General features: G+C 50.6%; 1 protein-coding gene across 1 annotated transcript in view; it reads left to right on the forward strand.

Moving 5' to 3' along the window:
* LOC131725238 (zinc finger protein 239-like) overlaps positions 1-22,742 on the forward strand; it is a 28,763-nt gene extending 6,021 nt beyond the window's left edge. The window contains exon 2 of the mRNA XM_059018661.1: positions 20,966-22,742. Within this exon, the coding sequence (XP_058874644.1) occupies positions 21,001-22,134 (1,134 nt within the window). The 5' untranslated portion in view covers positions 20,966-21,000 and the 3' untranslated portion in view covers positions 22,135-22,742. The remainder of the gene's footprint in view (positions 1-20,965) is intronic.
* The last annotated feature ends 4,758 nt before the right edge of the window (positions 22,743-27,500 follow it).

Here is a 27,500-nt window from a genome sequence, read left to right on the forward strand (position 1 = left end):
TAGAACATGCAGCTCTTTCCAGATGACACAAGACACATCCATCATCCACTGGTGCTGCAGCAATGGATATACTAGGGATGGGAAGTTGAAATGTATAAACTCTACAAAGGTGGTTAAACGTTGAATAATATGCTAGATGTATAACCGGTCACGTGACAAATTTCACCAAACGCATACTTTATTTATGTATTCATTTTAGTAATTTATCATCATATACAGCAGTCCATCGCGTATCCAACTGCTGTGGTAAGAGTGGAAATTATAAAAGGGAAGGGGTTTGGCAATTGCCTCCAAGTAGTTTTTAGAATTGGTGCAATAGAAAGATTGACACTGGGGCTGGTTTTATTCTCAACACGTCTGTTCATGCTGTAGTGGGCATGGTTCAGTCCACATGGGGTAAGAAAAGTGTTTTTTTCTGCTGTATTTTAAATAGAATTGCATCTCTAAACAAAGGAACGAGGCAAAAGCACATTTCAAGTTATTTTGAGGAACTGGACAAGAGAACTGTGGTATGTAAATAATTATGACAAACAAAATTGCCCTACCACAAAAACACAAGTTCAATGCTTCACCATTTGAAATGAAAGCATTCAGAATTACTGTGGATGGAGTTACTGAATGCAGTAAAAAGCAAACATCCAGAATAAACAGAACGCGCTAGATGGTGACTGTGATTACGTGTAACATGGTTTGTGCTGTGCAGTGATAGCTGTGCTCTGGTTTTGTGCTGGGCAGTGATAGCTGTGCTCTGTTTTGTGCTGGGCAGTGATAGCTGTGCTCTGGTTTGTGCTGGGCAGTGATAGCTGTGCTCTGGGGTTTGTGTTGGGCAGTGTTAGCTGTGCTCTGGGGTTTGTGCTGTGCAGTGATAGCTGTGCTCTGGGGTTTGTGCTGGGCAGTGATAGCTGTGCTCTGGTTTTGTGCTGGGCAGTGTTAGCTGTGCTCTGGGGTTTGTGCTGTGCAGTGATAGCTGTGCTCTGGGGTTTGTCCTGTGCAGTGATAGCTGTGCTCTGGGGTTTGTGCTGGGCAGTGATAGCTGTGCTCTGGGGTTTGCTGTGCAGTGATAGCTGTGCTCTGGGGTTTGTCCTGTGCAGTGATAGCTGTGCTCTGGGGTTTGTGCTGGGCAGTGATAGCTGTGCTCTGGGGTTTGTGCTGTGCAGTGATAGCTGTGCTCTGGGGTTTGCTGTGCAGTGATAGCTGTGCTCTGGGGTTTGTCCTGTGCAGTGATAGCTGTGCTCTGGGGTTTGTGCTGGGCAGTGATAGCTGTGCTCTGGGGTTTGTGCTGTGCAGTGATAGCTGTGCTCTGGTTTGTGCTGGGCAGTGATAGCTGTGCTCTGTGGTTTGTGCTGTGCAGTGATAGCTGTGCTCTGGGGTTTGTGCTGGGCAGTGATAGCTGTGCTCTGGGGTTTGTGCTGGGCAGTGATAGCTGTGCTCTTTGGTTTGTGCTGGGCAGTGATAGCTGTGCTCTGGGGTTTGTGCTGTGCAGTGATAGCTGTGCTCTGGTTTGTGCTGGGCAGTGATAGCTGTGCTCTGGGGTTTGTGCTGGGCAGTGATAGCTGTGCTCTGTGGTTTGTGCTGGGCAGTGATAGCTGTGCTCTAGGGTTTGTGCTGTGCAGTGATAGCTGTGCTCTGGTTTGTGCTGTGCAGTGATAGCTGTGCTCTGTGGTTTGTGCTGGGCAGTGATAGCTGTGCTCTGGGGTTTGTGCTGGGCAGTGATAGCTGTGCTCTGGGGTTTGTGCTGGGCAGTGATAGCTGTGCTCTGGGGTTTGTGCTGTGCAGTGATAGCTGTGCTCTGGGGTTTGTGCTGGGCAGTGATAGCTGTGCTCTGTGGTTTGTGCTGGGCAGTGATTGCTGTGCTCTGGGGTTTGTGCTGGGCAGTGATAGCTGTGCTCTGGGGTTTGTGCTGTGCAGTGATAGCTGTGCTCTGGGGTTTGCTGTGCAGTGATAGCTGTGCTCTGGGGTTTGTCCTGTGCAGTGATAGCTGTGCTCTGGGGTGTTTGCTGTGCAGTGATAGCTGTGCTCTGGGGTTTGTCCTGTGCAGTGATAGCTGTGCTCTGGGGTTTGCTGTGCAGTGATAGCTGTGCTCTGGTTTGTGCTGGGCAGTGATAGCTGTTCTCTGGGGTTTGTCCTGTGCAGTGATAGCTGTGCTCTGGGGTGTGTCCTGTGCAGTGATAGCTGTGCTCTGGGGTGTTTGCTGTGCAGTGATAGCTGTGCTCTGGGGTTTGTCCTGTGCAGTGATAGCTGTGCTCTGGGGTTTGTGCTGGGCAGTGATAGCTGTGCTCTGGGGTTTGTGCTGTGCAGTGATAGCTGTGCTCTGGTTTGTGCTGGGCAGTGATAGCTGTGCTCTGGGGTTTGCTGTGCAGTGATAGCTGTGCTCTGGTTTGTGCTGGGCAGTGATAGCTGTGCTCTGGGGTTTGTGCTGGGCAGTGATAGCTGTGCTCTGTGGTTTGTGCTGTGCAGTGATAGCTGTGCTCTGGGGTTTGTGCTGGGCAGTGATAGCTGTGCTCTGGGGTTTGTGCTGGGCAGTGATAGCTGTGCTCTGGGGTTTGTGCTGTGCAGTGATAGCTGTGCTCTGGTTTGTGCTGGGCAGTGATAGCTGTGCTCTGGGGTTTGTGCTGGGCAGTGATAGCTGTGCTCTGTGGTTTGTGCTGGGCAGTGATAGCTGTGCTCTGGGGTTTGTGCTGTGCAGTGATAGCTGTGCTCTGGTTTGTGCTGTGCAGTGATAGCTGTGCTCTGTGGTTTGTGCTGGGTAGTGATAGCTGTGCTCTGGGGTTTGTGCTGGGCAGTGATAGTGGTGCTCTGGGGTTTGCTGTGCAGTGATAGTGGTGCTCTGGGGTTTGCTGTGCAGTGATAGTGGTGCTCTGGAGTTTGTGCTGTGTAGTGTTAGCTCTGTTTTGTGTTGGGCAGTGATAGCTGTGCTCTGGGGTTTGTGCTGGGCAGTGATAGCTGTGCTCTGGTTTGTGCTGGGCAGTGATAGCTGTGCTCTAGTTTGTGCTGGGCAGTGATAGCTGTGCTCTGGTTTGTGCTGGGCAGTGATAGCGGTGCTCTGGGGTTTGTGCTGGGCAGTGATAGCTGTGCTCTGGGGTTTGTGCTGGGCAGTGATAGCTGTGCTCTGGGGTTTGTGCTGGGCAGTGATAGCTGTGCTCTGTGGTTTGTGCTGGGCAGTGATAGCTGTGCTCTGGGGTTTGCTGTGCAGTGATAGCTGTGCTCTGGGGTTTGTGCTGGGCAGTGATAGCTGTGCTCTGGGTTTGTGCTGGGCAGTGATAGCTGTGTTCTGGGGTTTGTGCTGTGCAGTGATAGCTGTGCTCTTTGGTTTGTACTGGGCAGTGATAGCTGTGCTCTGGGGTTTGTGCTGGGCAGTGATAGCTGTGTTCTGGGGTTTGTGCTGGGCAGTGATAGCTGTGCTCTGGTTTGTGCTGGGCAGTGATAGCTGTGCTCTGGGGTTTGCTGTGCAGTGATAGCTGTGCTCTGGTTTGTGCTGGGCAGTGATAGCTGTGCTCTGGGGTTTGTGCTGGGCAGTGATAGCTGTGCTCTGGTTTGTGCTGGGCAGTGATAGCTGTGCTCTTTGGTTTGTGCTGTGCAGTGATAGCTGTGCTCTGTGGTTTGTGCTGTGCAGTGATAGCTGTGCTCTGGTTTGTGCTGGGCAGTGATAGCTGTGCTCTGGGGATGTGCTGGGCAGTGATAGCTGTGCTCTGGGGTTTGTGCTGGGCAGTGATAGCTGTGCTCTGGGGTTTGCTGTGCAGTGATAGCTGTGCTCTGGTTTTGTGCTGGGCAGTGATAGCTGTGCTCTGGTTTTGTGCTGGGCAGTGATAGCTGTGCTCTGGGGTTTTGTGCTGGGCAGTGATAGCTGTGCTCTGGGGTTTTGTGCTGGGCAGTGATAGCTGTGCTCTGGGGTTTGTGCTGGGCAGTGATAGCTGTGCTCTGGGGTTTGCTGTGCAGTGATAGCTGTGCTCTGGTTTGTGCTGGGCAGTGATAGCTGTGCTCTGGGGTTTGTGCTGGGCAGTGATAGCTGTGCTCTCTGGTTTGTGCTGGGCAGTGATAGCGGTGCTCTGGGGTTTGTCCTGTGCAGTGATAGCTGTGCTCTGGGGTTTGTGCTGGGCAGTGATAGCTGTGCTCTGGGGTTTGCTGTGCAGTGATAGCTGTGCTCTGGGGTTTGCTGTGCAGTGATAGCTGTGCTCTGGGGTTTGTGCTGGGCAGTGATAGCTGTGCTCTGGTTTGTGCTGGGCAGTGATAGCTGTGCTCTGTGGTTTGTGCTGTGCAGTGATAGCTGTGCTCTGGGGTTTGTGCTGGGCAGTGATAGCTGTGCTCTGGGGTTTGTGCTGGGCAGTGATAGCTGTGCTCTGGGGTTTGTGCTGGGCAGTGATAGCTGTGCTCTGGGGTTTGTGCTGGGCAGTGATAGCTGTGCTCTGGGGTTTGCTGTGCAGTGATAGCTGTGCTCTGTGTTTTGTGCTGGGCAGTGATAGCTGTGCTCTGGGGTTTGTCCTGTGCAGTGATAGCTGTGCTCTGGGGTTTGTGCTGGGCAGTGATAGCTGTGCTCTGGGGTTTGCTGTGCAGTGATAGCTGTGCTCTGGTTTGTGCTGGGCAGTGATAGCTGTGCTCTGGGGTTTGCTGTGCAGTGATAGCTGTGCTCTGGTTTGTGCTGGGCAGTGATAGCTGTGCTCTGGGGTTTGTGCTGGGCAGTGATAGCTGTGCTCTGGGGTTTGTGCTGGGCAGTGATAGCTGTGCTCTGTGGTTTGTGCTGGGCAGTGATAGCTGTGCTCTGGGGTTTGTGCTGTGCAGTGATAGCTGTGCTCTGGTTTGTGCTGGGCAGTGATAGCTGTGCTCTGGGGTTTGTGCTGGGCAGTGATAGCTGTGCTCTGGGGTTTGTGCTGGGCAGTGATAGCTGTGCTCTGGTTTGTGCTGGGCAGTGATAGCTGTGCTCTGGGGTTTGTGCTGGGCAGTGATAGCTGTGCTCTGGGGTTTGTGCTGGGCAGTGATAGTGGTGCTCTGGGGTTTGCTGTGCAGTGATAGTGGTGCTCTGGTTTGTGCTGGGCAGTGATAGCTGTGCTCTGGGGTTTGTGCTGGGCAGTGATAGCTGTGCTCTGGGGTTTGTGCTGGGCAGTGATAGCTGTGCTCTGTGGTTTGTGCTGGGCAGTGATAGCTGTGCTCTGGGGTTTGTGCTGTGCAGTGATAGCTGTGCTCTGGTTTGTGCTGGGCAGTGATAGCTGTGCTCTGGGGTTTGTGCTGGGCAGTGATAGCTGTGCTCTGGGGTTTGTGCTGGGCAGTGATAGTGGTGCTCTGGGGTTTGCTGTGCAGTGATAGTGGTGCTCTGGGGTTTGTGCTGGGCATTGATAGTGGTGCTCTGGGGTTTACTGTGCAGTGATAGTGGTGCTCTGGAGTTTGTGCTGTGTAGTGTTAGCTCTGTTTTGTGCTGGGCAGTGATAGCTGTGCTCTGGGGTTTGTGCTGGGCAGTGATAGCTGTGCTCTGGTTTGTGCTGGGCAGTGATAGCTGTGCTCTGGTTTGTGCTGGACAGTGATAGCTGTGCTCTGGTTTGTGCTGGGCAGTGATAGCGGTGCTCTGGGGTTTGTGCTGGGCAGTGATAGCTGTGCTCTGGGGTTTGTGCTGGGCAGTGATAGCTGTGCTCTGTGGTTTGCTGTGCAGTTATAGCTGTGCTCTGGGGTTTGCTGTGCAGTGATAGCTGTGCTCTGGGGTTTGTGCTGGGCAGTGATAGCTGTGCTCTGGGGTTTGTGCTGGGCAGTGATAGCTGTGCTCTGGGTTTGTGCTGGGCAGTGATAGCTGTGCTCTGGGGTTTGTGCTGGGCAGTGATAGCTGTGCTCTGGTTTGTGCTGGGCAGTGATAGCTGTGCTCTGGGGTTTGCTGTGCAGTGATAGCTGTGCTCTGGTTTGTGCTGGGCAGTGATAGCTGTGCTCTGGGGTTTGTGCTGGGCAGTGATAGCTGTGTTCTGTGGTTTGTGCTGTGCAGTGATAGCTGTGGTCTTTGGTTTCTGCTGGGCAGTGATAGCTGTGCTCTGGGGTTTGTGCTGTGCAGTGATAGCTGTGCTCTGGTTTGTGCTGGGCAGTGATAGCTGTGCTCTGTGGTTTGTGCTGTGCAGTGATAGCTGTGGTCTTTGGTTTCTGCTGGGCAGTGATAGCTGTGCTCTGGGGTTTGTGCTGGGCAGTGATAGCTGTGCTCTGGGGTTTGTGCTGGGCAGTGATAGTGGTGCTCTGTGGTTTGCTGTGCAGTGATAGCTGTGCTCTGGGGTTTGCTGTGCAGTGATAGCTGTGCTCTGGGGTTTGTGCTGGGCAGTGATAGCTGTGTTCTGGGGTTTGTGCTGGGCAGTGATAGCTGTGTTCTGGGGTTTGTGCTGGGCAGTGATAGCTGTGCTCTGGGGTTTGCTGGGCAGTGATAGCTGTGCTCTGTGGTTTGTGCTGGGCAGTGATAGCTGTGCTCTTTGGTTTGTGCTGGGCAGTGATAGCTGTGTTCTGGGGTTTGTGCTGGGCAGTGATAGCTGTGTTCTGGGGTTTGTGCTGGGCAGTGATAGCTGTGCTCTGGGGTTTGTGCTGGGCAGTGATAGCTGTGCTCTGGGGTTTGCTGGGCAGTGATAGCTGTGCTCTGTGGTTTGTGCTGGGCAGTGATAGCTGTGCTCTGGGGATGTGGTGGGCAGCGATAGGTGTGCTCTGGGGTTTGTGCTGGGCAGTGATAGCTGTGCTCTGGGGTTTGCTGGGCAGTGATAGCTGTGCTCTTTGGTTTGTGCTGGGCAGTGATAGCTGTGTTCTGGGGTTTGTGCTGGGCAGTGATAGCTGTGTTCTGGGGTTTGTGCTGGGCAGTGATAGCTGTGCTCTGGGGTTTGCTGTGCAGTGATAGCTGTGCTCTTTGGTTTGTGCTGGGCAGTGATAGCTGTGTTCTGGGGTTTGTGCTGGGCAGTGATAGCTGTGTTCTGTGGTTTGTGCTGGGCAGTGATAGCTGTGCTCTGGGGTTTGTGCTGGGCAGTGATAGCTGTGCTCTGGTTTGTGCTGTGCAGTGATAGCTGTGCTCTGGTTTGTGCTGGGCAGTGATAGTGGTGCTCTGGTTTGTACTGGGCAGTGATAGCTGTGCTCTGGGGTTTGCTGGGCAGTGATAGTGGTGCTCTGTGGATGTGCTGGGCAGTGATAGCTGTGCTCTGGTTTGTGCTGGGCAGTGATAGCGGTGCTCTGGTTTGTACTGGGCAGTGATAGCTGTGCTCTGGGGTTTGCTGTGCAGTGATAGCTGTGTTCAGGGGTTTGTGCTGGGTAGTGATAGCTGTGTTCTGGGGTTTGTGCTGGGCAGTGATAGTGGTGCCCTGGGTTTGTGCTGGGCAGTGATAGCTGTGCTCTGGTTTGTGCTGGGCAGTGATAGCTGTGTTCTGGGGTTTGCTGGGCAGTGATAGCTGTGCTCTGGGGTTTGCTGGGCAGTGATAGCTGTGCTCTGGGGTTTGCTGTGCAGTGATAGCTGTGCTCTGGTTTGTGCTGTGCAGTGATAGCTGTGCTCTGGGGTTTGCTGGGCAGTGATAGTGGTGCTCTGTGGATGTGCTGGGCAGTGATAGCTGTGCTCTGGTTTGTGCTGGGCAGTGATAGCGGTGCTCTGGTTTGTACTGGGCAGTGATAGCTGTGCTCTGGGGTTTGCTGGGCAGTGATAGTGGTGCTCTGTGGATGTGCTGGGCAGTGATAGCTGTGCTCTGGTTTGTGCTGGGCAGTGATAGCGGTGCTCTGGTTTGTGCTGGGCAGTGATAGCTGTGCTCTGGGGTTTGCTGTGCAGTGATAGCTGTGCTCTGGGGTTTGCTGGGCAGTGATAGTGGTGCTCTGTGGATGTGCTGGGCAGTGATAGCTGTGCTCTGGTTTGTGCTGGGCAGTGATAGCGGTGCTCTGGTTTGTGCTGGGCAGTGATAGCTGTGCTCTGGGGTTTGCTGTGCAGTGATAGCTGTGTTCAGGGGTTTGTGCTGGGTAGTGATAGCTGTGTTCTGGGGTTTGTGCTGGGCAGTGATAGTGGTGCCCTGGGTTTGTGCTGGGCAGTGATAGCTGTGCTCTGGTTTGTGCTGGGCAGTGATAGCGGTGCTCTGGTTTGTGCTGGGCAGTGATAGCTGTGCTCTGGGGTTTGCTGTGCAGTGATAGCTGTGTTCTGGGGTTTGCTGGGCAGTGATAGCTGTGTTCTGGGGTTTGCTGGGCAGTGATAGCTGTGCTCTGGGGTTTGCTGGGCAGTGATAGCTGTGCTCTGGGGTTTGCTGGGCAGTGATAGCTGTGCTCTGGGGATGTGCTGGGCAGTGATAACTGTGCTCTGTGGTTTGTGCTGTGCAGTGATAGCTGTGCTCTGTGGTTTGTGCTGGGCAGTGATAGCTGTGTTCTGGGGTTTGTGCTGGGCAGTTATAGCTGTGCTCTGGGGTTTGTGCTGGGCAGTGATAGCTGTGCTCTGGGGTTTGTGCTGGGCAGTGATAGTGGTGCTCTGGGTTTGTGCTGGGCAGTGATAGCTGTGCTCTGGGGTTTGCTGTGCAGTGATAGCTGTGTTCTGGGGTTTGTGCTGGGCAGTGATAGCTGTGTTCTGGGGTTTGTGCTGGGCAGTGATAGCTGTGCTCTATGGTTTGTGCTGTGCAGTGATAGCTGTGCTCTGTGGTTTGTGCTGGGCAGTGATAGCTGTGTTCTGGGGTTTGTGCTGGGCAGTTATAGCTGTGCTCTGGGGTTTGTGCTGGGCAGTGATAGCTGTGCTCTGGGGTTTGTGCTGGGCAGTGATAGTGGTGCTCTGGGTTTGTGCTGGGCAGTGATAGCTGTGCTCTGGGGTTTGCTGTGCAGTGATAGCTGTGTTCTGGGGTTTGCTGGGCAGTGATAGCTGTGCTCTGGGGTTTGCTGGGCAGTGATAGCTGTGCTCTGGGGTTTGCTGGGCAGTGATAGCTGTGCTCTGGTTTGTGCTGTGCAGTGATAGCTGTGCTCTGGTTTGTGCTGGGCAGTGATAGCTGTGCTCTGGTTTGTGCTGGGCAGTGATAGCTGTGCTCTGGGGTTTGTGCTGGGCAGTGATAGCGGTGCTCTGGGGTTTGCTGTGCAGTGATAGCTGTGCTCTGGGGTTTGTGCTGTGCAGTGATAGCTGTGCTCTGGGGTTTGCTGGGCAGTGATAGCTGTGCTCTGGGGTTTGCTGGGCAGTGATAGCTGTGCTCTGGGGTTTGCTGGGCAGTGATAACTGTGCTGTGGTTTGTGCTGGGCAGTGATAGCTGTGTTCTGGGGATGTGCTGGGCAGTGATAACTGTGCTGTGGTTTGTGCTGGGCAGTGATAGCTGTGTTCTTGGGTTTGTGCTGGGCAGTGATAGCTGTGTTCTGGGGTTTGTGCTGGGCAGTGATAGCTGTGCTCTGGTTTGTGCTGGGCAGTGATAGCTGTGCTTTGGGGTTTGTGCTGTGCAGTGTTAGCTGTGCTCTGGGGTTTTTGCTGGGCAGTGATAGCTGTGCTCTGGGGTTTGTGCTGGGCACTGATAGCTGTGCTCTGGGGTTTGTGCTGGGCAGTGATAGTGGTGCTCTGGGTTTGTGCTGGGCAGTGATAGCTGTGCTCTGGGGTTTGCTGTGCAGTGATAGCTGTGTTCTGGGGTTTGCTGGGCAGTGATAGCTGTGCTCTGGGGTTTGCTGGGCAGTGATAGCTGTGCTCTGGGGATGTGCTGGGCAGTGATAGCTGTGCTTTGGGGTTTGTGCTGTGCAGTGATAGCTGTGCTCTGGGGTTTGTGCTGGGCAGTGATAGCTGTGCTCTGGGGTTTGTGCTGGGCAGTGATAGCTGTGCTCTGGGGTTTGTGCTGGGCAGTGATAGTGGTGCTCTGGGTTTGTGCTGGGCAGTGATAGCTGTGCTCTGGGGTTTGCTGTGCAGTGATAGCTGTGTTCAGGGGTTTGTGCTGGGTAGTGATAGCTGTGTTCTGGGGTTTGTGCTGGGCAGTGATAGTGGTGCCCTGGGTTTGTGCTGGGCAGTGATAGCTGTGTTCTGGGGTTTGCTGGGCAGTGATAGCTGTGCTCTGGGGTTTGCTGGGCAGTGATAGCTGTGCTCTGGGGTTTGCTGTGCAGTGATAGCTGTGCTCTGGTTTGTGCTGTGCAGTGATAGCTGTGCTCTGGGGTTTGCTGGGCAGTGATAGTGGTGCTCTGTGGATGTGCTGGGCAGTGATAGCTGTGCTCTGGTTTGTGCTGGGCAGTGATAGCGGTGCTCTGGTTTGTACTGGGCAGTGATAGCTGTGCTCTGGGGTTTGCTGGGCAGTGATAGTGGAGCTCTGTGGATGTGCTGGGCAGTGATAGCTGTGCTCTGGTTTGTGCTGGGCAGTGATAGCGGTGCTCTGGTTTGTGCTGGGCAGTGATAGCTGTGCTCTGGGGTTTGCTGTGCAGTGATAGCTGTGTTCAGGGGTTTGTGCTGGGCAGTGATAGCTGTGTTCTGGGGTTTGTGCTGGGCAGTTATAGCTGTGCTCTGGGGTTTGTGCTGGGCAGTGATAGTGGTGCTCTGGGTTTGTGCTGGGCAGTGATAGCTGTGCTCTGGGGTTTGCTGTGCAGTGATAGCTGTGTTCTGGGGTTTGTGCTGGGCAGTGATAGCTGTGTTCTGGGGTTTGTGCTGGGCAGTGATAGCTGTGCTCTATGGTTTGTGCTGTGCAGTGATAGCTGTGCTCTGTGGTTTGTGCTGGGCAGTGATAGCTGTGTTCTGGGGTTTGTGCTGGGCAGTTATAGCTGTGCTCTGGGGTTTGTGCTGGGCAGTGATAGCTGTGCTCTGGGGTTTGTGCTGGGCAGTGATAGTGGTGCTCTGGGTTTGTGCTGGGCAGTGATAGCTGTGCTCTGGGGTTTGCTGTGCAGTGATAGCTGTGTTCTGGGGTTTGCTGGGCAGTGATAGCTGTGCTCTGGGGTTTGCTGGGCAGTGATAGCTGTGCTCTGGTTTGTGCTGGGCAGTGATAGCTGTGCTCTGGTTTGTGCTGGGCAGTGATAGCTGTGCTCTGGGGTTTGTGCTGGGCAGTGATAGCGGTGCTCTGGGGTTTGCTGTGCAGTGATAGCTGTGCTCTGGGGTTTGTGCTGTGCAGTGATAGCTGTGCTCTGGGGTTTGCTGGGCAGTGATAGCTGTGTTCTGGGGATGTGCTGGGCAGTGATAACTGTGCTGTGGTTTGTGCTGGGCAGTGATAGCTGTGTTCTTGGGTTTGTGCTGGGCAGTGATAGCTGTGTTCTGGGGTTTGTGCTGGGCAGTGATAGCTGTGCTCTGGTTTGTGCTGGGCAGTGATAGCTGTGCTTTGGGGTTTGTGCTGTGCAGTGTTAGCTGTGCTCTGGGGTTTTTGCTGGGCAGTGATAGCTGTGCTCTGGGGTTTGTGCTGGGCACTGATAGCTGTGCTCTGGGGTTTGTGCTGGGCAGTGATAGTGGTGCTCTGGGTTTGTGCTGGGCAGTGATAGCTGTGCTCTGGGGTTTGCTGTGCAGTGATAGCTGTGTTCTGGGGTTTGCTGGGCAGTGATAGCTGTGCTCTGGGGTTTGCTGTGCAGTGATAGCTGTGCTCTGGGGTTTGCTGTGCAGTGATAGCTGTGCTCTGGGTTTGTGCTGGGCAGTGATAGCTGTGCTCTGGGGTTTGCTGGGCAGTGATAGCTGTGCTCTGGGGATGTGCTGGGCAGTGATAGCTGTGCTTTGGGGTTTGTGCTGTGCAGTGATAGCTGTGCTCTGGGGTTTGTGCTGGGCAGTGATAGCTGTGCTCTGGGGTTTGTGCTGGGCAGTGATAGCTGTGCTCTGGGGTTTGTGCTGGGCAGTGATAGTGGTGCTCTGGGTTTGTGCTGGGCAGTGATAGCTGTGCTCTGGGGTTTGCTGTGCAGTGACAGCTGTGTTCTGGGGTTTGCTGGGCAGTGATAGCTGTGCTCTGGTTTGTGCTGTGCAGTGATAGCTGTGCTCTGGGGTTTGCTGGGCAGTGATAGCTGTGCTCTGGGGATGTGCTGGGCAGTGATAGCTGTGCTTTGGGGTTTGTGCTGTGCAGTGATAGCTGTGCTCTGGGGTTTGTGCTAGGCAGTGATAGCTGTGCTCTGGGGTTTGTGCTAGGCAGTGATAGCTGTGCTCTGGGGTTTGTGCTGGGCAGTGATAGCTGTGCTCGGGTTTGTGCTGTGCAGTGATAGCTGTGCTCTGGGGTTTGTGCTGGGCAGTGATAGCTGTGCTCTGGGGTTTGTGCTGGGCAGTGATAGCTGTGCTCTGGGGTTTGTGCTGGGCAGTGATAGCTGTGCTCGGGTTTGTGCTGTGCAGTGATAGCTGTGCTCTGGGGTTTGTGCTGTGCAGTGATAGCTGTGCTCTGGTTTGTGCTGGGCAGTGATAGCTGTGCTCTGGGGTTTGCTGTGCAGTGATAGCTGTGCTCTGGTTTGTGCTGGGCAGTGATAGCTGTGCTCTGGTTTGTGCTGTGCAGTGATAGCTGTGCTCTGGGGTTTGTGCTGGGCAGTGATAGCTGTGCTCTGGGGTTTGCTGTGCAGTGATAGCTGTGCTCTGGTTTGTGCTGGGCAGTGATAGCTGTGCTCTGGTTTGTGCTGTGCAGTGATAGCTGTGCTGTGGGGTTTGTGCTGGGCAGTGATAGCTGTGCTCTGGTTTTGTGCTGTGCAGTGATAGCTGTGCTCTGGTTTTGTGCTGGGCAGTGATAGCTGTGCTCTGGGGTTTGTGCTGGGCAGTGATAGCTGTGCTCTGGGGTTTATGCTGGGCAGTGATAGCTGTGCTCTGGGGTTTGTGCTGGGCAGTGATAGCTGTGCTCTGGGGTTTGCTGTGCAGTGAAAGCTGTGCTCTGGGGTTTGCTGTGCAGTGATAGCTGTGCTCTGGTTTGTGCTGGGCAGTGATAGCTGTGCTCTGGTTTGTGCTGGGGAGTGATAGCTGTGCTCTGGTTTGTGCTGGGCAGTGATAGCTGTGCTCTGGGGTTTGCTGTGCAGTGATAGCTGTGCTCTGGTTTGTGCTGGGCAGTGATAGCTGTGCTCTGGGGTTTGTGCTGGGCAGTGATAGCTGTGCTCTGGGGTTTGTGCTGGGCAGTGATAGCTGTGCTCTGGGGTTTGCTGTGCAGTGATAGCTGTGCTCTGGTTTGTGCTGGGCAGTGATAGCTGTGCTCTGGGGTTTGTGCTGGGCAGTGATAGCTGTGCTCTGGGGTTTGTGCTGGGCAGTGATAGCTGTGCTCTGGTTTGTTCTGTGCAGTGATAGCTGTGCTCTGGGGTTTGCTGTGCAGTGATAGCTGTGCTCTGGGGTTTGTGCTGTGCAGTGATAGCTGTGCTCTGGGGTTTGTGCTGGGCAGTGATAGCTGTGCTCTGGGGTTTGCTGTACAGTGATAGCTGTGCTCTGGGGTTTGCTGTGCAGTGATAGCTGTGCTCTGGTTTGTGCTGGGCAGTGATAGCTGTGCTCTGGTTTGTGCTGGGCAGTGATAGCTGTGCTCTGGTTTGTGCTGGGCAGTGATAGCTGTGCTCTGGGGTTTGTGCTGGGCAGTGATAGCTGTGCTCTGGTTTGTGCTGGGCAGTGATAGCTGTGCTCTGGGGTTTGCTGTGCAGTGATAGCTGTGCTCTGGGGTTTGTGCTGGGCAGTGATAGCTGTGCTCTGGGGTTTGCTGTGCAGTGAAAGCTGTGCTCTGGGGTTTGCTGTGCAGTGATAGCTGTGCTCTGGGGTTTGCTGTGCAGTGATAGCTGTGCTCTGGTTTGTGCTGGGCAGTGATAGCTGTGCTCTGGTTTGTGCTGGGCAGTGATAGCTGTGCTCTGGGGTTTGTGCTGGGCAGTGATAGCTGTGCTCTGGGGTTTGCTGGACAGTGATAGCTGTGCTCTGGGGTTTGCTGTGCAGTGATAGCTGTGCTCTGGTTTGTGCTGGGCAGTGATAGCTGTGCTCTGGGGTTTGTGCTGTGCAGTGATAGCTGTGCTCTGGGGTTTGTGCTGGGCAGTGATAGCTGTGCTCTGGTTTGTGCTGTGCAGTGATAGCTGTGCTCTGGGGTTTGTGCTGGGCAGTGATAGCTGTGCTCTGGTTTGTGCTGTGCAGTGATAGCTGTGCTCTGGGGTTTGTGCTGGGCAGTGATAGCTGTGCTCTGGGGTTTGCTGTGCAGTGATAGCTGTGCTCTGGGGTTTGTGCTGGGCAGTGATAGCTGTGCTCTGGGGTTTGCTGTGCAGTGATAGCTGTGCTCTGGGGTTTGCTGGGCAGTGATAGCGGTGCTCTGGTTTGTGCTGTGCAGTGATAGCTGTGCTCTGGTTTGTGCTGGGCAGTGATAGCTGTGCTCTGGGGTTTGTGCTGGGCAGTGATAGCTGTGTTCTGGGGTTTGTGCTGTGCAGTGATAGCTGTGTTCTGGGGTTTGTGCTGTGCAGTGATAGCTGTGCTCTGGTTTGTGCTGGGCAGTGATAGCTGTGCTCTGGTTTGTGCTGGGCAGTGATAGCTGTGCTCTGGGGTTTGCTGTGCAGTGATAGCTGTGCTCTGTGGTTTGTGCTGGGCAGTGATAGCTGTGCTCTGGGGTTTGTGCTGGGCAGTGATAGCTGTGCTCTGGTTTGTGCTGTGCAGTGATAGCTGTGCTCTGGTTTGTGCTGTGCAGTGATAGCTGTGCTCTGGTTTGTGCTGGGCAGTGATAGCTGTGCTCTGGGATTTGCTGTGCAGTGATAGCTGTGCTCTGTGGTTTGTGCTGGGCAGTGATAGCTGTGCTCTGGGGTTTGTGCTGGGCAGTGATAGCTGTGCTCTGGGGTTTGTGCTGGGCAGTGATAGCTGTGCTCTGGGGTTTGCTGGGCAGTGATAGCTGTGCTCTGGTTTGTGCTGGGCAGTGATAGCTGTGCTCTGGGGTTTGTGCTGGGCAGTGATAGCTGTGCTCTGGGGATTGTGCTGGGCAGTGATAGCTGTGCTCTGGTTTGTTCTGTGCAGTGATAGCTGTGCTCTGGGGTTTGCTGTGCAGTGATAGCTGTGCTCTGGGGTTTGTGCTGGGCAGTGATAGCTGTGCTCTGGGGTTTGCTGTGCAGTGATAGCTGTGCTCTGGGGTTTGCTGTGCAGTGATAGCTGTGCTCTGGTTTGTGCTTGGCAGTGATAGCTGTGCTCTGGTTTGTGCTGGGCAGTGATAGCTGTGCTCTGGTTTGTGCTGGGCAGTGATAGCTGTGCTCTGGGGTTTGCTGGACAGTGATAGCTGTGCTCTGGGGTTTGCTGTGCAGTGATAGCTGTGCTCTGGTTTGTGCTGGGCAGTGATAGCTGTGCTCTGGTTTGTGCTGTGCAGTGATAGCTGTGCTCTGGGGTTTGTGCTGGGCAGTGATAGCGGTGCTCTGGGGATGTGCTGGGCAGTGATAGCTGTGCTCTGGTTTGTGCTGGGCAGTGATAGCTGTGCTCTGGGGTTTGTGCTGGGCAGTGATAGCTGTGCTCTGGTTTGTGCTGTGCAGTGATAGCTGTGCTCTGGGGTTTGTGCTGGGCAGTGATAGCTGTGCTCTGGGGTTTGTGCTGGGCAGTGATAGCTGTGCTCTGGGGTTTGTGCTGGGCAGTGATAGCTGTGCTCTGGTTTGTGCTGGGCAGTGATAGCTGTGCTCTGGTTTGTGCTGTGCAGTGATAGCTGTGCTCTGGGGTTTGCTGTGCAGTGATAGCTGTGCTCTGGGGTTTGTGCTGGGCAGTGATAGCTGTGCTCTGGGGTTTGTGCTGTGCAGTGATAGCTGTGCTCTGGGGTTTGTGCTGGGCAGTGATAGCTGTGCTCTGGTTTGTGCTGTGCAGTGATAGCTGTGCTCTGGGGTTTGCTGTGCAGTGATAGCTGTGCTCTGGTTTGTGCTGGGCAGTGATAGCTGTGCTCTGGTTTGTGCTGGGCAGTGATAGCTGTGCTCTGGGGTTTGTGCTGTGCAGTGATAGCTGTGCTCTGGTTTGTGCTGTGCAGTGATAGCTGTGCTCTGGTTTGTGCTGTGCAGTGATAGCTGTGCTCTGGTTTGTGCTGTGCAGTGATAGCTGTGCTCTGGGGTTTGCTGTGCAGTGATAGCTGTGCTCTGGTTTGTGCTGGGCAGTGATAGCTGTGCTCTGGGGTTTGTGCTGGGCAGTGATAGCTGTGCTCTGGGGTTTGTGCTGTGCAGTGATAGCTGTGCTCTGGTTTGTGCTGTGCAGTGATAGCTGTGCTCTGGTTTGTGCTGGGCAGTGATAGCTGTGCTCTGGTTTGTGCTGGGCAGTGATAGCTGTGCTCTGGTTTGTGCTGTGCAGTGATAGCTGTGCTCTGGGGTTTGTGCTGTGCAGTGATAGCTGTGCTCTGGGGTTTGCTGCGCAGTGATAGCTGTGCTCTGGGGTTTGTGCTGGGCAGTGATAGCTGTGCTCTGGGGTTTGCTGTGCAGTGATAGCTGTGCTCTGGGGTTTGCTGGGCAGTGATAGCGGTGCTCTGGTTTGTGCTGTGCAGTGATAGCTGTGCTCTGGTTTGTGCTGGGCAGTGATAGCTGTGCTCTGGGGTTTGTGCTGGGCAGTGATAGCTGTGTTCTGGGGTTTGTGCTGTGCAGTGATAGCTGTGTTCTGGGGTTTGTGCTGTGCAGTGATAGCTGTGCTCTGGTTTGTGCTGGGCAGTGATAGCTGTGTTCTGGGGTTTGTGCTGTGCAGTGATAGCTGTGTTCTGGGGTTTGTGCTGTGCAGTGATAGCTGTGCTCTGGTTTGTGCTGGGCAGTGATAGCTGTGCTCTGGTTTGTGCTGGGCAGTGATAGCTGTGCTCTGGGGTTTGCTGTGCAGTGATAGCTGTGCTCTGTGGTTTGTGCTGGGCAGTGATAGCTGTGCTCTGGGGTTTGTGCTGGGCAGTGATAGCTGTGCTCTGGTTTGTGCTGTGCAGTGATAGCTGTGCTCTGGTTTGTGCTGTGCAGTGATAGCTGTGCTCTGGTTTGTGCTGGGCAGTGATAGCTGTGCTCTGGGGTTTGCTGTGCAGTGATAGCTGTGCTCTGTGGTTTGTGCTGGGCAGTGATAGCTGTGCTCTGGGGTTTGTGCTGGGCAGTGATAGCTGTGCTCTGGGGTTTGTGCTGGGCAGTGATAGCTGTGCTCTGGGGTTTGCTGGGCAGTGATAGCTGTGCTCTGGTTTGTGCTGGGCAGTGATAGCTGTGCTCTGGGGTTTGTGCTGGGCAGTGATAGCTGTGCTCTGGGGTTTGTGCTGGGCAGTGATAGCTGTGCTCTGGTTTGTTCTGTGCAGTGATAGCTGTGCTCTGGGGTTTGCTGTGCAGTGATAGCTGTGCTCTGGGGTTTGTGCTGGGCAGTGATAGCTGTGCTCTGGTTTGTGCTGGGCAGTGATAGCTGTGCTCTGGGGTTTGCTGTGCAGTGATAGCTGTGCTCTGGGGTTTGCTGTGCAGTGATAGCTGTGCTCTGGTTTGTGCTGGGCAGTGATAGCTGTGCTCTGGTTTGTGCTGGGCAGTGATAGCTGTGCTCTGGGGTTTGCTGTGCAGTGATAGCTGTGCTCTGGTTTGTGCTGGGCAGTGATAGCTGTGCTCTGGTTTGTGCTGGGCAGTGATAGCTGTGCTCTGGTTTGTGCTGGGCAGTGATAGCTGTGCTCTGGGGTTTGCTGGACAGTGATAGCTGTGCTCTGGGGTTTGCTGTGCAGTGATAGCTGTGCTCTGGTTTGTGCTGGGCAGTGATAGCTGTGCTCTGGTTTGTGCTGTGCAGTGATAGCTGTGCTCTGGGGTTTGTGCTGGGCAGTGATAGCGGTGCTCTGGGGATGTGCTGGGCAGTGATAGCTGTGCTCTGGTTTGTGCTGGGCAGTGATAGCTGTGCTCTGGGGTTTGTGCTGGGCAGTGATAGCTGTGCTCTGGTTTGTGCTGTGCAGTGATAGCTGTGCTCTGGGGTTTGTGCTGGGCAGTGATAGCTGTGCTCTGGGGTTTGTGCTGGGCAGTGATAGCTGTGCTCTGGGGTTTGTGCTGGGCAGTGATAGCTGTGCTCTGGTTTGTGCTGGGCAGTGATAGCTGTGCTCTGGTTTGTGCTGTGCAGTGATAGCTGTGCTCTGGGGTTTGCTGTGCAGTGATAGCTGTGCTCTGGGGTTTGTGCTGGGCAGTGATAGCTGTGCTCTGGGGTTTGTGCTGTGCAGTGATAGCTGTGCTCTGGGGTTTGTGCTGGGCAGTGATAGCTGTGCTCTGGTTTGTGCTGTGCAGTGATAGCTGTGCTCTGGGGTTTGCTGTGCAGTGATAGCTGTGCTCTGGTTTGTGCTGGGCAGTGATAGCTGTGCTCTGGTTTGTGCTGGGCAGTGATAGCTGTGCTCTGGGGTTTGTGCTGTGCAGTGATAGCTGTGCTCTGGTTTGTGCTGTGCAGTGATAGCTGTGCTCTGGTTTGTGCTGTGCAGTGATAGCTGTGCTCTGGTTTGTGCTGTGCAGTGATAGCTGTGCTCTGGGGTTTGCTGTGCAGTGATAGCTGTGCTCTGGTTTGTGCTGGGCAGTGATAGCTGTGCTCTGGGGTTTGTGCTGGGCAGTGATAGCTGTGCTCTGGGGTTTGTGCTGTGCAGTGATAGCTGTGCTCTGGTTTGTGCTGGGCAGTGATAGCTGTGCTCTGGGGTTTGTGCTGTGCAGTGATAGCTGTGCTCTGGGGTTTGTGCTGGGCAGTGATAGCTGTGCTCTGGTTTGTGCTGTGCAGTGATAGCTGTGCTCTGGGGTTTGCTGTGCAGTGATAGCTGTGCTCTGGTTTGTGCTGGGCAGTGATAGCTGTGCTCTGGTTTGTGCTGGGCAGTGATAGCTGTGCTCTGGGGTTTGTGCTGGGCAGTGATAGCGGTGCTCTGGGGATGTGCTGGGCAGTGATAGCTGTGCTCTGGTTTGTGCTGGGCAGTGATAGCTGTGCTCTGGGGTTTGTGCTGGGCAGTGATAGCTGTGCTCTGGTTTGTGCTGTGCAGTGATAGCTGTGCTCTGGGGTTTGTGCTGGGCAGTGATAGCTGTGCTCTGGGGTTTGTGCTGGGCAGTGATAGCTGTGCTCTGGGGTTTGTGCTGGGCAGTGATAGCTGTGCTCTGGTTTGTGCTGGGCAGTGATAGCTGTGCTCTGGTTTGTGCTGTGCATTGATAGCTGTGCTCTGGGGTTTGCTGTGCAGTGATAGCTGTGCTCTGGGGTTTGTGCTGGGCAGTGATAGCTGTGCTCTGGGGTTTGTGCTGTGCAGTGATAGCTGTGCTCTGGGGTTTGTGCTGGGCAGTGATAGCTGTGCTCTGGTTTGTGCTGTGCAGTGATAGCTGTGCTCTGGGGTTTGCTGTGCAGTGATAGCTGTGCTCTGGTTTGTGCTGGGCAGTGATAGCTGTGCTCTGGTTTGTGCTGGGCAGTGATAGCTGTGCTCTGGGGTTTGTGCTGTGCAGTGATAGCTGTGCTCTGGTTTGTGCTGTGCAGTGATAGCTGTGCTCTGGTTTGTGCTGTGCAGTGATAGCTGTGTTCTGGTTTGTGCTGTGCAGTGATAGCTGTGCTCTGGGGTTTGCTGTGCAGTGATAGCTGTGCTCTGGTTTGTGCTGGGCAGTGATAGCTGTGCTCTGGGGTTTGTGCTGGGCAGTGATAGCTGTGCTCTGGGGTTTGTGCTGTGCAGTGATAGCTGTGCTCTGGTTTGTGCTGTGCAGTGATAGCTGTGCTCTGGTTTGTGCTGGGCAGTGATAGCTGTGCTCTGGTTTGTGCTGGGCAGTGATAGCTGTGCTCTGGTTTGTGCTGTGCAGTGATAGCTGTGCTCTGGGGTTTGTGCTGTGCAGTGATAGCTGTGCTCTGGGGTTTGTGCTGTGCAGTGATAGCTGTGCTCTGGGGTTTGTGCTGTGCAGTGATAGCTGTGCTCTGGGGTTTGCTGCGCAGTGATAGCTGTGCTCTGGGGTTTGTGCTGTGCAGTGATAGCTGTGCTCTGGTTTGTGCTGGGCAGTGATAGCTGTGCTCTGGGGTTTGTGCTGTGCAGTGATAGCTGTGCTCTGGGGTTTGCTGCGCAGTGATAGCTGTGCTCTGGGCTTTCAGCAGATTCAACACTTCCACAATCCTCACACCAATTAAACAATTCAACACTTACACAATCCAATTAAACAGTTTTATAATATTAATATTGCTGTTTCAAAGCCACAGTTGTTATAGAAATGTATAGGTTTAATCAATGTAAATATTTAAATTCAATTGCTTAAAATCAAAAACAGTATTGTTTCCAAGTATGAAACAGCAAACCATGTATAATAGAAGGTTACATTTTTGTAACTAGTTTCTTAAAGTCTTTCATTTTTTATTTTCATGACAAGTTATAGAGTAAAAAAAAGTTTGGTGTTATTGCAAAGAATGAGTAGACCTGTTTAAAATTTTAAAACACTTGTAATTTTTCGATTTTCCTCCTTTTTGAGTTTTGAATAAATCATGTAAATCGAGCTAAATCTGTAAATTTCTTGTAATTTTTGCAAAAAATTGAGAAGGGTTCTAGAATTATTCTGGTGTTTTAAAGGGTTTTTATCTCATTGTATTCTAGTAGTGTACTGCCCTGTAACACATGTAAGTCTCTTTGGATAAAGTCTGCCTAATAATAATAATAATAATAATAATAATAATAATAATAATAATAATAATAACCAGGCTACGGTAATGATCAATGTCCCACAACATGGCGTCTTCCAGACTGCTCTCACAAACGCAGTAATGATGCGGCCAGTATGTACATTATTTACTATTAAAATGTGCATCGTTTCAAAGAGATCCCTGTGCTCAGCGTTCCTGCCTAACTCTTTTTCTCTTTTCCTCTTCATGCTACCACCCTGCTGTCCTGCTGTCCTCCTTTAACAACAGATAAGTAAACTGGCCTTTATATTTTACTTTTCACAGGTATTATATAAAGACTAACATATTATACATGTGCACTTAACCCTTTAAGGACTTCATTTTTTTGACTTACTGGGACACCATACTGCCGTGCAAGTTGGAAACGCATATCATTGCATTAGGGAGGGATTGGATTTCTCTCTCTGATATCTTATTTTTTTGCGTGACATCACTGAGACACGCATTTATGTTTTAAACGGGGGGTCAAATGATAAGAATCTTTGAATCTGATCGAACCTAAGCCAATTCAGGTCCAAGTTGTAAGTGTAAACACCGATAAGAGAACAGATCGTAATACTTCATTTCATTTTCTGTTTTCAGGACTGCCTTATCCTGGTGAAAGCAAAGTTAGAAAGATGGAGTCTGTTTACATTAAACAGGAGGAGGTTCAGGAATTGGTACCTGTCTGCATTAAACAGGAGATGACTGAACTGGAGCCTGTCCACATTAAAGAAGAGACTGAACTGGAGCCTGTCCACATCAAAGAAGAGACTGAACTGGTGCCTGTCCACATTAAAGAAGAGACTGAACTGGAGCCTGTCCACATCAAAGAAGAGACTGAACTGGAGCCTGTCCACATCAAAGAAGAGACTGAACTGGAGCCTGTCCACATTAAAGAAGAGACTGAACTGGAGCCTGTCCACATCAAAGAAGAGACTGAACTGGAGCCTGTCCACATCAAAGAAGAGACTGAACTGGAGCCTGTCCACATTAAAGAGGAAGAGACTGAACTGGAGCCTGTCCACATGAAAGAGGAAGAGACTGAATTGCAGCCTGTCCACATTGAACAGTCTGTTGATTTGTTGTGTAAGGATTCAGAAAACATATCCCGGCCAAAGATATCACATCATTGTTCTGAATGTTGGAAGAGCTTCAGTCGATTAGGAAACCTAAAAACACACCAGCGAATTCACACTGGAGAGGCGCTGCATCACTGTCCTAAATATGGGGAGAGTTTCAGTCAGTTAGGAAACCTAAAAACACAGCAGCGAATTCACACTGGAGAGAAGCCGTATCACTGTTCTGAATGTGGGAAGAGCTTCATTCAGTTAGGAAACCTAAAAAGACACCAGCGAACTCACACTGGAGAGAAGCCATATCACTGCTCTGAATGTGGAAAGAACTTTAGTTGCTTAAAAAGCCTACAACTACACCAACGAATTCACACTGGAGAGAAGCCATATTACTGTAATGAATGTGGGAAAAGCTTCACTGAATCAGGACAACTAAAAACACACCAACGAATTCACACTGGAGAGAAGCCGTATCACTGTACTGAATGTGGGAAAAGCTTCACTGAATCAGGAACCCTAAAAACACACCAACGAATTCACACTGGAGAGAAGCCATATCGCTGTACCGAATGTGGGAAGAGCTTCAGACAGTCAAGCACCCTAAAACGACACCTGCAAATTCACACTGAAGCCAGCCTCCCTCCCTCCCAGTCCCTCACCTCTCCACCCTACATGTTTGAGTGTGTGGAGAGCTGACTAATTCATTCTCTCTCTCTCTCATCCTGCAGTAAATGAAGGGGGTCCCCAGGAGTGAGAGCCAGCCTGAATCCAGAGACACAGAGAAGGGGATTGTGTCAAACTGAAGAGACAGATCCATTCTTTCAGAGTGAACTGGAGAGCCCTGGGATTCAGCTCCACTCCTGCCCCTGAATTGGAAATGAATCTCACTCATCATGCTGTGAGGATTTATGACAGTTACAGGGTCATTCTACTTAGAAGGGAGACATTGGAAATATATACCAAGCTTTTTCTCTGAACACTATATATGTTTGATGCAACACATTAAGCTGCCAGTAGCATTATTATTATTATTATTATTATTATTTATTTCTTAGCAGACGCCCTTATCCAGGGCGACTTACAATCGTAAGCAAATACATTTCAAGTGTTACAATACAAGTAATACAATAAGAGCAAGAAATACAATAACTTTTGTACTAGCCTACAGACTAATTCACACCTAAAGTAGCATATATAAAGCTCTATATATCATTAATTTTTCTTTTGTATCTTGACTTTTCGTAGTTTTTTTGTGACTTTGTAGACCTAGCCGTGATGTATTAAAGTAATTTTCATTCCTGTAACTTCGTTTCATCCTTTCTGCGGTAGTTTAATTATGAATGTTTGTTTCAAACTACGTTTGTATACAAATGCTTACCCTTCATGTATTATCATTTTCTTTCCTGATTTAAGACTTCGGATTGTGCCTGTTATTTTACGCATGCCTCCCACTGGTGTAGATTCAACTCGTTGTTCATATGTATGTGAAACTTCCTGTTTAAGAGCTTCAGGGCTTTGAGTTACTTTTAAAATAAAGCACCTTAAAATATAAAAGAAAGCAAAAAATGTGTTAATAGTATGTTAAATAACAATGGCAATAAAAATATTTGGTTTTCCTTTTAGATCTTAAGGTGATTTATGAATGAAGAGAAGCATGTAAACAGATCATTGCAGAGTTCTTTAATTAAACACAAACGGAAATCTTTTCTTCTCAGTAATTAATGTAGCGCACAGACAACTGAAATATGCTAAAAGTATTTACTTGCGTAGCCTACTGTATACACTGTACTTTCCTTTTACACAACCAAAATTATTATTATTATTATTATTATTTATTAGCAGACACCCTTATCCAGGGCGACTTACAATCGTAAGCAAATACATTTCAAGTGTTACAATACAAGTAATACAATAAGAGCAAGAAATACAATAACTTTTGTTCAAGTGTGACAAACCACAATTCAATAATACAGCAGATAATAGTGATAGTTACATCAGGATATGATTAAATAGTGATAGTTACATCAGGATGTGATTAAATACAAAGTACTACAGGTTAAAAACTTGGCAGATTACAGTATTCTGAAGTACAGGATTAAATGCAGTAAAATAGAGAGGTGTTGAGGAGGGAGGAGATGAAGGGGAGTAGAGCAGGAGCAGCAGCTTGAAAGAGGTGAGTGGGGAGGGGGTCCAAGGCACACGTGGTGGGTTTGTGACCCTGGAGCAGGGAGGAGAGGTCAGAGTCCGAGAGGGGCAAGAAGGTGGAGAAGGAGGGCGAGTCAGTAGGGGTTGCAGTGGGTGTAGGGGTTGGAGCAGGAGGGGGTGCGGGGGAGGGAGAGGTGTTAAAGAGTTTGCGGATATCTGAGATTTTCTGAGAAGAAGGAGGCAAAGTCATCAGGGGAGATAGAGGAGGAGAGAGGAGGAGGGGGTAGGGAGGAGGAGGGGGGAGGGTTTAGGAGGGAGGAGAAGGTAGAGAATAGTTTACGTGGGTTGTTAGTGGAGGCTTGGATTACAGATTGGAAATATACGTAGACAAACAAAAAGTGATGATATTCTTAAATTAACATGCTTTTTGGGATATTAACTTCTTAAGTGTTTTCATAGAATTATGTTTTCGCTTATGCGTTGTAACGAATGCATGTGTGCTGCTGGCTGGGTTTACTTGGTCCAATTAAGTAATTTAGGGTACAGTTGGAACAAAAACGAGGAGGGACATTGAAGATACAAAATTTACAAAACAAGGGAAATTTACAAAACAAGACAATTACAGACAAGCAAGCAAAACACTCCCAATACGTAATTTTTCACAGGGTCTCTTGCGGTCCTTACAGGTTCAAAACTCAAACCAAAGTGAAGGAACAGATTGCGTCATGACCCCTTGGTATACGAGTGCAGCTGCCCCTCCAATCTGCGGCTGCCATGTCATTTCCCTTCCGGGTCAATGCATTAATGCAATGGAGTGCCGCCCCCTTTCTAGCATCCAGGGAACTCTGTTCTTGGGGAGATTTATTGTATTTCTGTCACAGCGCTACATTTAAATAAAAACAGGCATGAACTCCTCTTTATCTTGGGATTTGGACTCCTCTCACAATGAAGTAACCATTGAGCCTCTGCTTGAATGGGGCTTCATTTGAAGCACTGTAATGCAGACATCCATCCTATGTCTCGACTCCACATCCAACTGCAACTCTTTGTGTCACAGAGAATACCAACTACATTCCAACTGTGCTTTTCAGCAAGTACCACATCTCCAGAATAAGTGTTACCTTTCAAAGAGTTTAAGATTCATGTAAAATACTATGTATAGGAAATATCTACATACGAACCAGAAGGAAAAACATGTAATACAATGTAACGCTTTAAGATTAAAAATAGAAACAGTTATACTTTGATGAACAATTGAAACAAGATAAGACTTTAACTGATCTGATGATATTGTGTGCATTTGAAAACTACGAACATCAGAACCATTTAAACATTGATCTATCTATAACAAAAACATTGTCAATGTAAAAAAACAAGTTAGAAAAACGCAACAGCCGTTTAAAGGGGTGATATCAAACACAAAAGAACAAGTTAGGAGAAGCAATCAGGCCAATCTTGTCAAGCATCAAGCAAATAGGCACACTTGGAAAAGTGCTGGGGCCCAAGATTCACACAATTCTTGCTCCTAACTTGGCTGAATGAATGAACCATGGATTCCATGAGTACAAGTCTGGGAAACACAGTAGGTCTAGTTTTTTTCCCCCATTCTTCCAGAGGGTCATCTTGTATGTGAAGCATTTGGTAAAGATCAGTAGCTGTACCTTTCTTTCACTGTGTGTGGGATGTATTGTGTAATTGTGGTAAATGACAGCCTCTTCCTCCGGTTCTTTGGGGTGAGGTTGTTCTTTGGTTGTTTCCTCCACAGTGATTTCATCATCATCTTCATTGTCAGAATGACACTGAAATGTGTTCAAATTGTGATTAAGCAATTTGACAGTTTTGTGGCAAGATGCTATCTTTGTAGAAAGGATTGATTTCCTTTAACTTCCGTGAAACATGATACACTTTATTGAGATCCACGATGTCTTCACAAACAGTTTTGGACTTTGTTGGTGCACTGCATACCAGGATGTGGAGTTCCAAGTCATCTGACAAGGCTTGGTTTGGCGGGGGCAGTTTGCTGAGTGTTTCCTGAAGAGGCAAGGGCAGGTGAAAGGTTCGGCCATGCACTTTCTGAACCCTCTGCCGGTGAGGCAACTTCTTGCTAGTGGAAACTGGAGATAAGAACATAAGAACATAAGAAAGTTTACAAACGAGAGGAGGCCCCATTCAGCCCATCTTGCACGTTTGGTTGTTAGTAGCTTATTGATCCCAGAATCTCATCAAGCAGCTTCTTGAAGGATCCCAGGGTGTCAGCTTCAACAACATTACTGGGGAGTTGGTTCCAGACCCTCACAATTCTCTGTGTAAAAAAGTGCCTCCTATTTTCTGTTCTGAATGATACAGTATTAAGACAGGGTCCAGTATTAGAAATAAATAAACACGCTTTAAGAGAAACAGCAGGGATGTTTATTGCCCATTCCCATCCATTCTCTAGATGTTTCTACATTGTGGTTGCAATCCACAGGGACAAGGGACTCAGCGATGTTAAATGAAAAACTAGAGCCCACAATTAACCAATTGTGGCAATATGCCCCGTCCCTGTGTGCATTTGTGTGTTGCGTGCGTGTGTTAATGTTGGTGTATAGTCATTGGTACACGGGATATAAACGGGTCTGTGTTTCACGTGTTTTTAAAAAGTGTATATTTGTATTTAGGCACGGGATTGCACATCACGCACGTGCATTTAAAATATAATATGTGAACACTGGGTTTCACGTAATGAATTCACGTGCTGGGATTCAAGTGAGTAATTAATTAGTAATTGAATCCCAGCACAACAGTATATATAGATGCACGTTTTTTAGTCAGTCAGGGTTGGTGTTCGGTGAGTGGAGAACGGGAGAGAGAGAAGGAGAAGGAGAAGGAGAAGGAGAAAGTAAAAGCAAGCAAAAGCGTAAAGATAAGTGTTTTCACTCACCGTGTTTGTCTGTCTGTCCTGCACCGTCTGTTTAGTGTTTAGTTGTTTTGTATGTCTGTTTATTTTGGCGCAAGTGCCGTGTCCAGTGTTTTTGTTGTTTCAAACCTTTTATTTTCTGTGCTGTTTTATTAAATGCTGAGCGAAACCATTCACTCAGCTCCACCAAAACCCCAAGTCTCTGTCTGTTTACTCCCTGCTTCTGGTCTGACGCCACCCACTCCGGCCGTCTTTGTGACACGCCTCTTTCTCTCTCATTCCCCTCTTTCTCTCTCGTTCCTCTGTTCCCCTCTTTCTCTCTCGTTCCTCTCTTTCTCTCTCGTTCCCCTCTTTCTCTCTCATTCCCCTCTTTCTCTCTCGTTCCCCTCTTTCTCTCTCGTTCCTCTGTTCCCCTCTTTCTCTCTCGTTCCCCTCTTTCTCTCTCGTTCCCCTCTTTCTCTCTCGTTCCTCTCTTTCTCTCTCGTTCCCCTCTTTCTCTCTCGTTCCCCTCTTTCTCTCTCGTTCCCCTCTTTCTCTCTCGTTCCCCTCTTTCTCTCTCACTCCTCTCTTTCTCTCTCATTCCTCTCTTTCTCTCTCATTCCTCTCTTTCTCTCTCTTTCCCCTCTTTCACTCTCGTTCCTCTCTTTCACTCTCGTTCCTCTCTTTCTCTCTCGTTCCTTTTTCTCTCTCGTTCCTCTCTTTCTCTCTCGTTCCTCTCTTTCTCTCTCGTTCCCCTCTTCAAACTCATTCCCCTCTTTCTGTCTCGTTCCTCTCTTTCTCTCTCGTTCCCCTCTTTCTCGATCACTCCTCTTTCACTCTCGTTCCCCTCTTTCTCTCTCGTTCCCCTCTTTCTCTCTCGTTCCTCTCTTTCTCTCTCGTTCCCCTCTTCAAACTCATTCCCCTCTTTCTGTCTCGTTCCTCTCTTTCTCTCTCGTTCCCCTCTTTCTCGATCACTCCTCTCTTTCACTCTCATTCCTCTCTTTCTCTCTCTTTCCCCTCTTTCTCTCTCGTTCCTCTCTTT

Source organism: Acipenser ruthenus, unplaced genomic scaffold (genome assembly GCF_902713425.1).
Source record: "Acipenser ruthenus unplaced genomic scaffold, fAciRut3.2 maternal haplotype, whole genome shotgun sequence".
Lineage (NCBI taxonomy): Eukaryota > Metazoa > Chordata > Actinopteri > Acipenseriformes > Acipenseridae > Acipenser > Acipenser ruthenus.